Source organism: Ursus maritimus, unplaced genomic scaffold (assembly GCF_017311325.1).
Source record: "Ursus maritimus isolate PB19 unplaced genomic scaffold, ASM1731132v1 scaffold_1, whole genome shotgun sequence".
NCBI classification, from domain to species: Eukaryota; Metazoa; Chordata; class Mammalia; order Carnivora; family Ursidae; genus Ursus; species Ursus maritimus.
In genome coordinates, this window is record NW_024423343.1 from 22568764 (window position 1) to 22583341 (window position 14578).

Genomic DNA, 14578 nt, shown 5'->3' on the forward strand with positions numbered 1-14578 from the left:
CGTGGTAATAGTCCTTTGGTATGGACAAAGTGTATAAACAAAAACAGTTTAGCCACTTTGATACTGGACACCTGGACCTCATATTCATCATCTTGCCTTTTAATTATGTGTACTTAATGTATGTGTCCCTTGATTGCTAAATGAATAAATTTAATTAGGTTAATTTTATATTTATTAATTTTATTATTTGGGATGTTAAATGGTATGTCTTTCTTAGCTATGTTATTGCTTACCAAAATAAAATGCCTGACTCACAAAATAATTTATTTCATTCTAGCTTCCATTTAATTTTCTTAGGGTATGTGAAGCTATAAGCCATTTAATATATTTTTAGCATAAATATCCTATATCATAAGGGTTCGCAGTGCTTAAATGGCTCTATATGCTGCTAAAAATAATTTTTTACTTGGTACCTAGAACTAATCCATAATATATTGGCTCAACAGAGTCAATTAAATGGAAATTCCTTAACAAGATGAATTTGTTAAAATATAATTGTAGTTGAGCCTATCGCTAACATTCCAGGTGTCATTCACAATGCCACCAGCACAATTTTAGCTGGAGAAAATAACATTCTTTTATAAGAAATAATTTTTAGTGAACATTTTTCTTGTCTAAAAGAATAATGACATCGTGATAGTATCAGAATTTTGACAATGCTGTCATTTTGAAGTTAAAGGTAGGTAATCTATCAGATTAATTTTTTAGCTAATTGGGAAAGAAGAAGGGTATGGAATTAAGATTCACACTCTACTGGGAATTTAGAGACCAATTTAAATGTTAGTTATAATTAAATCATAGAGTTTGAAAGGACTTGAGAGGTCATCTAACAGTCAAATAGCTTTCATCTGAGAAAGAACAAACTTAAATCATCCTTCCATGAGTATATCTGTACCCTTTTAAAGACAACCTCAATTAGCTTAGCGACTCAAAGCCGTGTTTAATAATCTTCATAGTTGGTGAAATCATCCTGATATCTGAATACCTCAAGCTGTGGATAAACACTTCTGCTATGTCATCAGTTTATTTGAAGAAAGATATATTTGAAAACTTTCAATGAGTAATTGAAAAGCTGTCAAATCAAGGTTGCTCTGTTTTAACCTGAAGAAAGTCTATTTTTCTTTGATGGCTTTTTTATTCTTGGGTTTCCTTTCAAGTATTTTCATTATTTTTATGATTCTACATTAATATTTACAAGTTTATATCCCACTTACTATCTTTTTTTTTTTTAAGATTTTATTTATTTATTTGACAGAGAGAGACAGCCAGTGAGAGAGGGAACACAAGCAGGGGGAGTGGGACAGGAAGAAGCAGGCTCCCAGCGGAAGAGCCCGTTGTGGGGCTGATCCCAGAACGCCAGGATCACGCCCTTGAGCCCAAGGCAGACGCTTAATGACTGAGCCACTCAGGCGCCCCCCCCCCCACTTACTATCTTGAAGCTCACATTAGACAAGAAGCTTTTAAATATGTGTTTAAGTGGAGTTAAATATAGAATTCCTCATTGTTCCTACCACTGTATATTGTGTGTATTTTTTAAATTTCTACAACCCAAACTATATATTTTTTTCCATTGTCATAATTAATTCCTAAATTTGTTTTCCTCATCCTGTTAACTTACCATTTTCCCCTGGGACTTTGTTTCAATAAAATTAACTTGTATATATGAAATATTAAAAGAATTTATTGGGAGAACTGAACTCACCCTAGGAGTGAAGGTGGCATCATTGATAGAATGCATGTGACCATAAAGTGACTGCTCACAGTTACCCTAGGAAGACAAAGCAGAAATAAAATCAAATAAATTCCATTCAATATGTGAAAGAAATCGAAAGGTAATTTTGTTTAAAAGTATTGCATTAAGTTTCCTTATACCAAAGCAGTGTTCCTCCCAACTTCTCTTCCTCACGGATTTCTCCCCAACCCTGGCAGATATCTTAGCCTTTGTGCAGGCTAGGGTGGAAGTATGCTGAGTTAATACCCCTTCCCCCATATATCTTGGCAAGCGGGGAATGGGAATTACTGATTAATGCCTGAAACTTTGACCCTTTAGAGCTGAGCTGTGTGATCAAGTAGTAACTAGCCAGCCATATATATATAACTATTTACACTTAAAGTAATTAAAATTAAATAAAAACTCAATTCCTCAGTCACACTAGCCATATTCCAAGTGGCTATTATAGCAGACAATGTGGATAATAAAATATTTCCTTCAGAAAGTCCAATTAGTCAGTGCTGTTTAAAGGAATTCTTCTAATGCTCTGTGTTCTACAATTATTCATCAGAGAGTTCTCAGCAGGGTTTAGCCTCAGTTGCCCACAGTGTAGCTGGATCAGGAATGCATCATTTATTGGGTTTTGCTCTCTTCTTTAGCTCACTCCTTGCTTCTTCACTTCTACTTCCTGGGATAACAACCAAATAAACTGCTTATACACCTCCCCCCAAAGGTATTTCTTTAGTCCAGTAATAAAATTAATACATTCTCATGATTGAAAATGCTAGCTTTTGCTATCAGCTACCATTCAGAATCAGCCAAGGCTGTGCTTGTGCTTGATGAGTGTGTCATCAGTGCTTGTCTGTGCACTGAAACTCTGGCATCCTCACTTTTACACAATTGAGCTGCTGGGGAAATTTTACTAAGTGACTCCATCTTGCAACTAGCATAGTATTCAAGCCATGGGGCCAAGCAGTGACACCCTTACAGAGGGTGGAGTTTTCAGGACATCATTTCCATCACTGCTGGGGACATGAGGCTCTTTTTCTGTTTGTTTTAGATTACGAGATCATATTTTAATTCTTGAGTTTTCACAGTTTGGCATTAATATCATTATGCATATGAAAATGTTATAAAACATGTACAGTAGTATTTTTAACACAAAATAAGCATTTATTTTATGAAAACTATATTTCACATCTACCCATTCAGGTCATCTTTCCAAACAATAACTAAAATTAAAATTAACTAGAAAAATTCCCAAACTTCAGTTTAAATTATTTCAAGCAAATTGGGCCCATAACACATTATGCAGGGGATTTAAACGTGGGGAGTTTTCATTTTGATATCAATGGTCAAAGGGCATTCTTAATTATCTTAGGGAAATAACACAAATTTTGTAGAAAAACCAGAAAGAGTTGTATCTGAATACTGTTTGCAGATTCTTGTTATGGGCAAAATTCAGATTTAATTCAACAATGTAGTCATTCAACAAATATTTTTGAGCAATTAATCTATGTCAGGTACAATTCTAGGGGCTTAGGATCTGTCAATGAATAAAACAAAGAATGGTGTCTTCATCAACCTTTCTTTATAAGGGGAGAGGGTGGGAATAGATATTTGAAAAAGGTAAAAGTGTGTTAGAAGATCATAAGTATTGTGAAAAGAAGAAAAGTCAGACAGGGTAATGGGTATCATGAGTTTTGAGATTGAGGGGCTAAGGGCAAACCAAATTATCAAGGAGAATGATATAGTTTGACTACAGTCAAAAAGTAAGGTGTGAACAGGATTGAACAAGCCAAGCAGACATCTGAAGAAAAAGCATTCCAGGAAGAAAGAAAAGGTAGAGCAAATGTTTCAAAAATGAGAGTTTACCCTCTGTGTTTCTGCAATAGCAAGCAAGGCAATGTGGACGGGAGAAGTAAACCAGAAGGAGAGTAGGCTTACTAAAAGGCTTCATCTACTCTCCTTCACTACCTGGTATTTACTTAGTTCTAAACCATTACAGCTGGAGGAAAGATTACAGAAAAGATTACAAAATGAAATAGGAAAGATAGAGTATTATCATCATGTCTCCTTGTTGTTTATAGGACATTCATGGAATAGTTTGGAACTAAGCAAAGTTGGAAAGGCTTTATAACTAAGCTCTATTTAGTCCTCACTATTACCATTGTGTTCAGCAAGTTAAATTTCAAATATTTATGTACAGAAGTAATGCATGCTGTTAATCTCTTTTCACAGAACGCAAAATTTCCCCATATGAATTTAAATTTCACAAAAATATGTTGAAATACTTTGGTACTCTTTCAGGATCCCCCCTTCCCATGTTATTCTGGTTCACTATCTTGATACTGCTACACGTTTAAATCCATTATGCTGAGAACTTTAAATCCTCTAAATTTCCAAAGTAGAACTAAATTACTTACAAAGCCAAAAAGGCAAAGTATAAGATGCTATAATTAGCTTTCATATATTATCTTAGGAACTTTTATAGTTAATTTTCTTTGAGAATTAATATCATAAATAGTTGCACAATATTATACCTGCATAGTGAGTGCTAATATTTAAAAAAAATATTTAAATTAGCAAAATTTTTTTTTGCATTGTAAGTTTTACATTTGGTGCTCTTCTAAAGTGAGAATCTCTAAACTCTTTGATTAATTGTTAAGGAAAATGGAGTTTTCTGATTCAAATCCTGAATGCCAAGTTTTAATTCAAAGTGGAATCTCTAAGGCACTCTTGAAAAGCCCTGGAAATATGGGGTTATAATGGAAATGCTGACAGACCACATTTGTGCTGCTATAACAAAACCTGACTTGAAGATAAATGTTTCATGAATTAAGAAAAGTTAAAAAAAAAAAAGCTTTTCTATCCAGCTTTGTTCCCAAGATAAAAGTGAATCTACTCTTTTTGTGGTATAGGGAATATGTGGGTTACTAATATTCTAGTCTGCAAACAGCCTTAATCAAAAGCAATACCCAAACTGGTATGTTAAAATTTGGAATATCTTCTTTGATGAATTCTTGTCAGAATTGTTTTCTTTCAAAGAAGTGGGGGAAAAAAAATGTAAAAGAGGGAAGAGGCTTATAAGAAAAAAAAAACCCATGTGACCGAACATGTCATTGCTCCAGTATTTGATTCTCTCGGAGAAGCTCTGTGCAGTGATGATTGCTGTCCCTGGCCCTGGGGTAGAAACGTCTGGGACTTAATTCTTGGATCTGCTACCTGATAGCTGTGTGACCTTAAACAAATTGCTTCACTTCACTGTGCTTCCATTGCCTCAATTAATTCTCAAAACAAACCTAGAGATTAAATACCATTACTCATGTCCAATGAGGTGATGATATTTAACCTATAGGTTTGTTTTGAGAATTAAATTGGAAAATGCATGTGAAATGTTGGTGGAGTGCTTAGCACAAAGTGAGAGCTTAACAAATATTAGCTCTTAACCTGCAACATAAACCACTGATATGCTCATGACTTCCAAACCATCTCTGCCCTTAGCTCTGTCTTTCCTTAAAGACTCCAATAAAGAGTAGTAGAGGCATCGATGCTGCTTTTCTACTTGTCCATCAGATTCGCTCCCTATGTGGCGCTCCCCTAGTCTGTGCCCTGCTTTCTACCAACCACATCACCGTGGGCACTCAGGCCCTCCGGCATCTGGTTGGATTCAGCCAGAGGGAAGCACCAGTAGGAATGAAAGAGCAGAAAGATATAAACGGCAGATCAATGACCACTTTAGCTCCCTCCCCGTTCAGCTGTGATTTTGTCAGTGGTCCTGTTTTCTACCTAATTCCACTAATCATGTTATGTGGGCCCTCTCCCATGGCTACAGCTCCACCGTGTCCAGTAATGTTCTCCTTCTCCTGTCCCTTCAGGCTTCCCATTGTTGCTACCCCTTGGGTGCTGTGTTCATTTCCTGAAGCCCGTTCACATCTCTGTAAACATTCCACTTGAGTTTACTTCATGTGTTATCTGTTTCCTGCTGGTGATACGGCATGTCGGACGTAACATGCAAAAGCAGACTTTTTGACTTACTATTTCTCAACTGCCTGTCTTTACTCTTGCCAAGTCTTTCCATCTAAGTAAGTGGCACTGCCAGTTGCTCAAACAAACAAAAAAACCTTAGGCAAACCTGAGAATTAAAATATTTCTTCTGCCCCTACCCGCACACATCCCTCATCCAGCACATCAGCTTTTTCTTCAACGTAAAGCCCTACTCTGCCCACCTCAGTTCCTTCTTAACATTACTACTCTGTGCAGGAAATCAGCCATCATGCTGAGCTCAAAGACAGCAGGAGCATCCTGCAATGACCAATCAGTCTCTTGCTTCTACCCTTACCCCACTCCCCATCTACTCCTCTCACGGCCGGTAGCACGATCAATAAAACCTGGATCAGATCATGCCATGCTCCTGGTAACAGCCACCTGAACAATTACCATCATACTCAGAATAAATTCCAAACTCTTTCCTTTATTCCAAAGGCTCCATACTGTTTGGCTCCTGTCTGCCTATCTGACCTCATCCTTTACCGTTCCTCCTTCTCATGCACTGTGCTTCGTGAATATTTTCATGTTTCTGCATGGTCAGGGCTTTCTGAGCAAACAGAACTAACCTGTATTAAAGGATGACTGATAGCAATCCAACCCTAAAGACGGAGAACTCTGGAGAGATTTAGGCGCATCTCCCTCTGAGGTATTCATTTATATCTCAGGGGTTGCAAGCCTAGAGGCTTATCTCTTCTCTTCCAAGAGAGAATCTGTTCACATTTCCAACAAAGGTTTCTCCCTCTCCCCTCTACCCATCACCTTGCCTCCTTGGAAGGGCACAAAGCCTCTGACTTTCATAATTTGGGGGTTCCTTTCCATGATACATGACCTCACCTGTGGGGTACACCTGGCTCTCGCAGCTTCTCTCCATGGGGAATGCGGAAATGACAAATCAACATAAGCTGCTCAGTGAGTAAATAAATGGTCTGATCACTGATCCAGAAACCTCCTGTTTCCTATCGGATAAATAAGTAAATACAGACACAAAAACAACACTGTCACAGTAGCCTTTCTCTTCTTCTAAAAGGCCTAGGATGCTCCCGCCTTTAAACATCGTGTTTTCTCTACCTTGGATATTTTCATGTCCTTGTCCCTATTCCCATTCGCTTTCATCTCAAACACAACCTTTTCAGTGATGTCTGATATCTAATATTCCTGCCTCCTGTCCTCTATCCTCTCCTACAATAGCAGAAACTTTCATAAAATCCCTTTCCTTTTTCTCTTGGGCACTCGGCCAGGCTTGAGGTCAGGTGTGACTGAGTTCTGTCCAGTGTGCTGTGAGCAGTCATGAAATAAGTCACATGTAGACCTGCTCCTTAAAATATCCCCCACAATGCTCTAAGCTTTTATTTTTGTCTGCTTGCAGACTGTACGCAGAAGTGTTCTGGAAGATGGAAAAAGACAGATGGAACCAGACTAAGTTTCTCAACTACCACAAGGAGAAAAGTCACCAATCAGGACTTTTCAACTGGACATTCCGTCAGTGAGAACTAAGCTTCTTCTGTGTCAAGCCCCTGAATTCTGGGGCTTAACTGGGCTTCCCGCAGGTGTTGGTACCCAGTGAATAGGCCACCCTGTTTTATTTTTTTCAGATCATTCATCATGAACTAAAATCACTTAGGAATTTGTTTCCTTGTTTATTGTTAGTTTCTTTCCACTAGAACGTAGTTCCACAAGAGAAACTTGTTTGAAACGTATTTGTCTTGCCCACCAGTCTTACTATCCCCCAGGCCCAAGACAGCTGTGGTAGGATTTGATAAACAGTTGTTAAGTAAAAAAGTAAACAGCTACAGAGTTATCACAACTGAAAATTGGAAAAAAATCAACCCTCACCAGATATCTCATTTTTGGATAAATAGCTTAGTCCTCTTCCCAATATTTATTTTCATTTTGATTAGTCATGCCATGTAATGTGCAGTCTTATTTCTCTCAACTCCTTTCCCACAACATGGTTCTAACCCAGTAGCATATTTATCCATTGACTCAGTCATTGTCTCTAAAGAAGTACATGGAGTTAGTTGACTGCAGCAGCAGGAGGCAGCTTTACATTTATTCAGTGTTTATTATGTAACTAAAGACTTGTGCTAAGTGCTTTATTATTATATTTAATCCTCACAACAATTCAGTGACATGGGTACTATTGTAACCTATTCTAGAGATGAGAAAACAGAAACACTAATCTATCTTGGCAGAGATAAAGAGTGCCAAAGGCAAGACAGTAACTCCTCTTTGTTATAATTACAAAATCATCTAACCCTCAATGTGCAAGAATTTGAAGGGAGAAAGGTAGAGGCAGCTTTTCAATGCCATTTGCCAAATTTTCCCAATGTTTTCCCTTTCTGTAGAAGTGCACCTTCTGGCCCCCTTGTAGTTGTGTGGGGCCACATAATGATTTCTGGTCCAAGAGCTGTGAGTGGAAATTTGTGAGTGGAAATGACAAGTAATACCCCTCTCCTGTTCTCTCCAACTCCACCTCTCTAGCCCCAGAGCATTTAAGGTGCCTGCTAGGTCATCCTGGATCCTAGTGAGTCAGTGAGCAGAACCTCCCCTTCCAACTTACGAAGGGGGCAGACCTAGAGCAAGATATAATATTGCTGTGTTTTGGAAGTCATATGTTACTGTAACACAGCCTAGCCTTATTTGACTGACATAAACCCTATGCAGGAAGATTAATCTTATTAAAAACTTTTCTACTATTAATAGTGCCATGCGAAAAGCTGAAAAAAATACTAAAATAATGCTTGTTAGAAGCCTAATAAGACAAAAGAGCAGCTTACAAACTCTTAAAAATTAGTTCTATAAAATCATATAATAATCATAAGACATAAAATCACAAATAGTCATAAACTAAGCAGCCAAAAATGCCGTCACTAAAATCATTAAAAAACTAATATTCACTAACTTGTTTTCTCCTTGTAAAGACTTATTTATTTGATCAATGTATTCACTATTCTGGGGGGGGAAAAAGCAGACTTGAAAATATAAAGTAAGCCCCCCCAACTCACAGTTTTTGCCTTTGTTTTTAACAAAGCTATCTTTTAAAATGTCTTTTTGATGTGTTAAAGTGTCTTTAGTGGCCTACAACATTTAACTTATACACAGGAAAATGCACAGATCTTAGGGGCTTAGCTCAATGAATTTTTATCACACATAGATAGAATTTTTATCTGTGTATGTATCTGTGTAACGGCCATTTAGATTAAGGTATAGATCATTCCCATTACTTCAGAAAGTTCCCTCATGCCCTTCTTAGTAAAAACAGCCCAACAATTTTTTTAATCAACATTATTGTATTGGAGAAAACAGATATAGGAATATGGTTGAAAACTTAAATAGTACAGGAGACTATCTAATGAAAAGTTAGTCTCCTATCTCAGGCCATCCCAGATGCAACCACTGTAATAGTGTCTTTTGCATATTCCCTGGGATAGTTTGTGCACATACATTCACTTTCCTTTACTGTGTCATGTTATCTACCTCAATTCTTACGTAAACAAAATCACACTGTTGAGCATTTTTTAAAGAAAGGTTGTATACTCTAGTGATAAAAAATGTGATACTAGAATAAAACTGCAGGGTTTAGAATTCAGTTCATTGGAAAGTGATCGTCATATCTCTCATTTATATAAACACCACACCAAGTACTTTACATACAGTAACTTCTTTAATCTGTACTGTATGAAACTAGTAATAAATTAAATTCCCATTTATAGTTGGAGAGATTTGTGTAAAGGATTAGCATAATGCCTACACAAATAAGAGATATTACCAATTGTAGATCAATTTGTAGTCTTCTATTTCTTGTTCTACTTATATTTTGTTGGCCACTGAGAATTAAAAACAAAACAAAACAAAACACTTTTCTAGGAAAAGACTCATCGTCATGGTAACAAACACCAGAACTAGTTTTAAACTCGTCCAATCAATTAGTAACAGTTCCATAGCCCTGCTTGTAAGTAAACAACCAGAACTGGTTTTAAAACTATCTAATTAATCAATGACAACTAACTTCTGTGAACACTTCTCGAAAAGCCAAATAGCATCAGACTCATAATTTGAAATTCAGCCGACTGGCCAAAGATTCACTACAGTGTCCGTGTTCCTAAAGCTCATAGTAACCTTCTTCTACCTCGATAACAGACAAAAAGTAAGTCTTAATAAACCACATAAACCACTCTTGTAAGACTGACCTAACCCATTCCTACCTCAGTAATTCACTTTCCAAAAATAAACTCTCCACAAAAACTGGATATAAAATCAGCAATTGGATCTGCTCAATTAGTATAACTCTTCTTCACTGAAGTATATGATAAATTCAGGGTTTTTTTGGTTTCAGATATTGACCAGTGGTCTCATCCTTTGACACCAGAGAGGACTAAGCGTGTTTTAGTTGGCTAGGGCCACCATAACGAAGTACCACAGACTGGGGGCTTAAACAACAAAAATGTATTTTCCCACTGTTGTGGAAGCTAGAATACAAGACCAAGGTATCAGCAGTTAGCTTCTTTCTGAGGCCTTGCCCTGACTTGTAGAAGGCCATCTCCTCCCTGTATCTTCACATGGTTTCACCTCTGTGTGTATCTGTGCTCTAATCTGTTCTTCTTATAAGACCATCAGTCAGATTGGAATAGGACCCATCTCAATGGCCTCAGTTAACCTTAATGACCTCTTTAAAGACCCCACTTCCCATTACAGTCACATTTTGAACTACTAGAGTTAGGACTTCAACATATAAATTTGAAAGGACACAATTCAACCCAAACCAAAGGGCCAGAGATATCTTTATTCTAATATTCATAAAATATCTTAGGAATGCAAAAGCTATCGGGGCATTAGCTGGTTGCAAGAGTCAAACTGTGAGATTATTTTATAGTATTTATTATATTATATATAGAATTTACATATATTACATCAATGCACTTTGAGCTAATATGCAATTTCAAAATGAAAAGTTGAATTTTATGTCACATTTGGGCATATATCTAAGCAGATGAATATTATGCATGTGTATAATATAATGGTTAAGAGCACAGAGTCTGCAGTGACACTGCTCAGATGTGAATTTGGGCTTTTTCACTCAATATGTCCTTTGAAGACTGTGAGCCTCAGTTTTTCATCTGTAAAATAGAAATAATATGAGTATCTACATGATTGAAGTTAATTCATGTAAAATGCTTAGATTGCTGCCTGGGACATAGCCAAGTGCTCAGTAAATGATAATTATTACATAGGAACAATATGCAGATTACAAGTTCTGTGATAGCAGAGATGACATCTATTATCTTCATCACTTCATAATGTTAAATGCAGAGATGTGTTAGCTTATAAGAGGTATACAATAATTATTTTTGAAATAGTAAACCCACACATTCACACTCACACACACACACACACACACACACACACACACACGGGCCATTTCCAGACAAGTTACTAAGCAAGTTTGGTAAGTTTGCCCTTCACCAAGTTTTCTTTCCTTCACCACATGACCTCCAACTTTTCAAGGCAATTCAGATGAAAGGGTTAACCTCTCGATTTTTGATTTTATGAAAGAATCCTCATGGAGAAGAACTGTAGGAAGTGGAGCCTTAATCACTGAATTTCACACCAATTTGACAGTTGCACAGAATAAAATTTTATGTACGTTTCTTCCTGCCCACAGCACCCTCTTTACTCAGCCACCTCATCAGCCCTGCTAGGCCCTCATGTCACAACACAGAGGTACTATCTCCTCATAGCACTATTCCTGTATATTTCTAGAAAATAATTACTAAAATACCTAAAAATGTTTAAGAAAAACTACCTAAATAAAACTTACTGAAGTTAAAGAGAATTATATTGTGCAATTGTATTGTATGCATTTTTATTTCAAATTTTATGACCAAGGAATATTACTATCAAAGAAGACAAAGCAAACTGTGTCCAAAGGTGAGCAGAATTAAAGTTTATACCAGCTGTGAGAAAAATATCCTCCTACTCATTACCAGCTAGATGTAGCTGTTTCTATTACAGTTACCACCTTAGTTATCAAGTTTAAAAATTAATGTCCAAGAATTTTATAAAGGTCCATTTCTTAATTGAACAGGGTCAAATATTTAATATAATTTATATAACATTCACATTTTCTGCAAATCTTTTTTTAAATAACTTTGTGAAACCAAAGAAATTTAACCTTACAGGTTTACAAATGGTTAAAGAAAAACATACTCCATTATTATTACTGAAACAATCTCACTGGCATATAGATTGGAAACAGAATAATCATTAACAAGGATCCTGGTTTTTGTTATTTTATATAAATAACTAACCATGTCTGTGAAAGATTGATTGCAGCTTTTAAAATGTTTGCTGAATCCATGTGTAATTAAGATGAGTTAAATATGCAAATCAAGTCTAATTAGCTTCATTTATTAATGTTAGTTTGCCTTGCCTCTACATAATTTCTGCTGTGGATTTTTTTTTTTTAGTTCATAGTATTTTTGATTTCTTTGTTCTAGATTGAATTGCTGAAGAAACAAGCTTTTTATTCTAGAAGGAAAAAAAGCTTTCACATGGAGTTCTGTCTGAGTGCCACTTAGAAGTGAGGGTTTGAAAAAATGTTCCCTGTAGCATGAAAACTGACTAAATTTTTATTACATATATATTTACAACCACCTTCCTTTAGACTGTATTTAATTATTCCATTTCATCAAAGCAGCAAACCCTCTGGGAATTTCTTTTGATGAAAATGAGCTTTTGTCACAATATGCCCATCACAGTGATTAAGAACAGAGACTGGGTGGAACAGGCGGCATCAAATGAACCAAAGTTGTCTGTAGAAATACCTTTCCCTTGACAAAATATATAAACTTTCCTGCATTAATAAAACAAACCTCTGCAGGTAAAACCACCAGCCTCGTGTAGTTCGTGAGGAAAACATTTAAGTGGGGTGTTTACAGGAAACATAGTTATTACAAACAAGGCTGAGTTGAGACCCGCTGTGTCAGGCAACAGCAAAAGCAACAACAAAGTGGAACAACTCTTAAAGACAGTGATGACTATGGGATGATGTCCTGCAGACAGAAGACATGACAAGAAAGAGGAAAGGGCAAATGCAGGGAGATGACTGAGCGGAGGTGGTGGAACCACAGTCTGAAAATAGAAAGAGCTGAAGGAATAGGAAGAGTCAACCTAGCAGGGCCTTGGAAGTCAGGAGACGTGGAGAAGGGAAGAAAAGTAGTGGAGAAGGATGTGAAAGATCTTGTAATGAAGAGGAATACTTAGGAAAGCACAAGGGTGAGTGCACTTCTTAGGTGAGGAAATTGTTTCATTGTTAAGAGTCGACTCAAGAATTGATGGGGAGCAACTGGATAAATCCAAGTGGCAAGAACCGAAATGGAAGGGCAAGTGGAAAGTTTTACCAGGTCCAGCTGCCGAACACAACAAAGGGCATCAAAGCCCAGAGCAAGGGGCAAGAGAAGCCAGGAGAAAAGCCAAAAATCGGAGCCAGAAATGAGTAATCGAGCCAGGATGCTGAAACTAAGGGTGCAGAATAATTAAAAGAGGGCCCTGACCTCGAGAAACCTGGGACAGAGCCAAGGGAAATGGTCAGAAGAGTATTTCCATAGTGGCACCACTTTCTTGAGTTCTAGTGATTTCAGGGTGAGATGATCACACCTGCCTGTCCCTCTTCTCCCATCCTTTCTTTGATGCTGCCCTCCTAAGGATGAAGAAACCAATGAGTGGGAGAGAAAACATAATGAAAAAATATTGGGATTTGAAGCAAATTTAAGAAGTAGGCTGAAAATCCTGTAGGTCCTGGTGTAAAGAGGCTGTGTTAGTTTCCCAGAGCTGCCATAACAGAGTACCACACAGGGTGGCTTAAAAAAAAAAAGAAATGTATTCTCTCACAGTTCTGGAGGCTAGAAGTCTGAAGCCAAAGTGTCAGCAGTGCTGGCTCCTTTTCAGGGCTCTGAGGAAGAATACATTCTATCCATGCCTCTCGGTGATGGCTGGACCTCCTTGACGTTTCTTGGCTTGCAGATGCAGTGTTCCAACCTCTGCCTCCGTGTTCACATGGCATTGCCATCTGTGATTCCGTCTTCTTGTAAGGACACCCCCACCCTACTCCAGTATGACCTTATCCTAAATGCTCACATCTGCAAAGGCTCTATTTACAATCCAGTACCATTCACAAGTACTGGGGGTGAGGACACGAACGTATCTTTTTGGGGGACACAATTTACCCGACAACAAGTGGTTTGCTGTTACATGAAAGTTAATTGAAGGAGTTAATGCAGTATGCAGCTTAGAGTCTTGGTGTGATCCTACTTCTGGAAGGATCTCACTTCCGAAGTTGTCTCAGTTGAATTGTGGTTTTCAGTGAGGGGATGGAGAACGGAGACAGTTGGTTACCCTAAATATATACATGTCCTTTTTTTTTATGTAATTTTTTTACGTAAATAACTGTTTCCATTTGTTTTATATTACTTTATATTTTACATTATATTTGAAAGCATCTAAGAAACCTTTCCTTATATGGTAGTTCTCAAAGTGTGGTCCCAGGCCCAACGTCACCTGGGAAAGGGTTGGAGATGGATTTTAGACCCACTGTAACAGAGCTCCGTAGGTGTGCCTAGTCACCCGGCTTATTTTCCGCCCCCCAAACCTTCCTGGTGAGTCTGGTTTGAGCACCAGGTGATTCTGCTTACAGAAACTTGCCTACGATTAGGGAAGCAGCTATTAGGTGAGGGTTGGGGTACTTTGACCTAAATAACTTGTGTCTTGAAGAATTTTATTAACAAAGAAGACCAGTATAACACCGTTACCCTAAGTCAT

The 14578-nt window shown here is 37.4% G+C and overlaps 1 protein-coding gene across 1 annotated transcript in view; it reads right to left on the reverse strand.

Annotated features, from left to right (window-relative positions):
• Window positions 1–14578, reverse strand: part of SPAG16 (sperm associated antigen 16) — a 943910-nt gene that overhangs the window by 311353 nt on the left and 617979 nt on the right. Inside the window, exon 14 of the mRNA XM_040641105.1 lies at window positions 1703–1768. Within this exon, the coding sequence (XP_040497039.1) occupies window positions 1703–1768 (66 nt within the window). The remainder of the gene's footprint in view (window positions 1–1702; window positions 1769–14578) is intronic.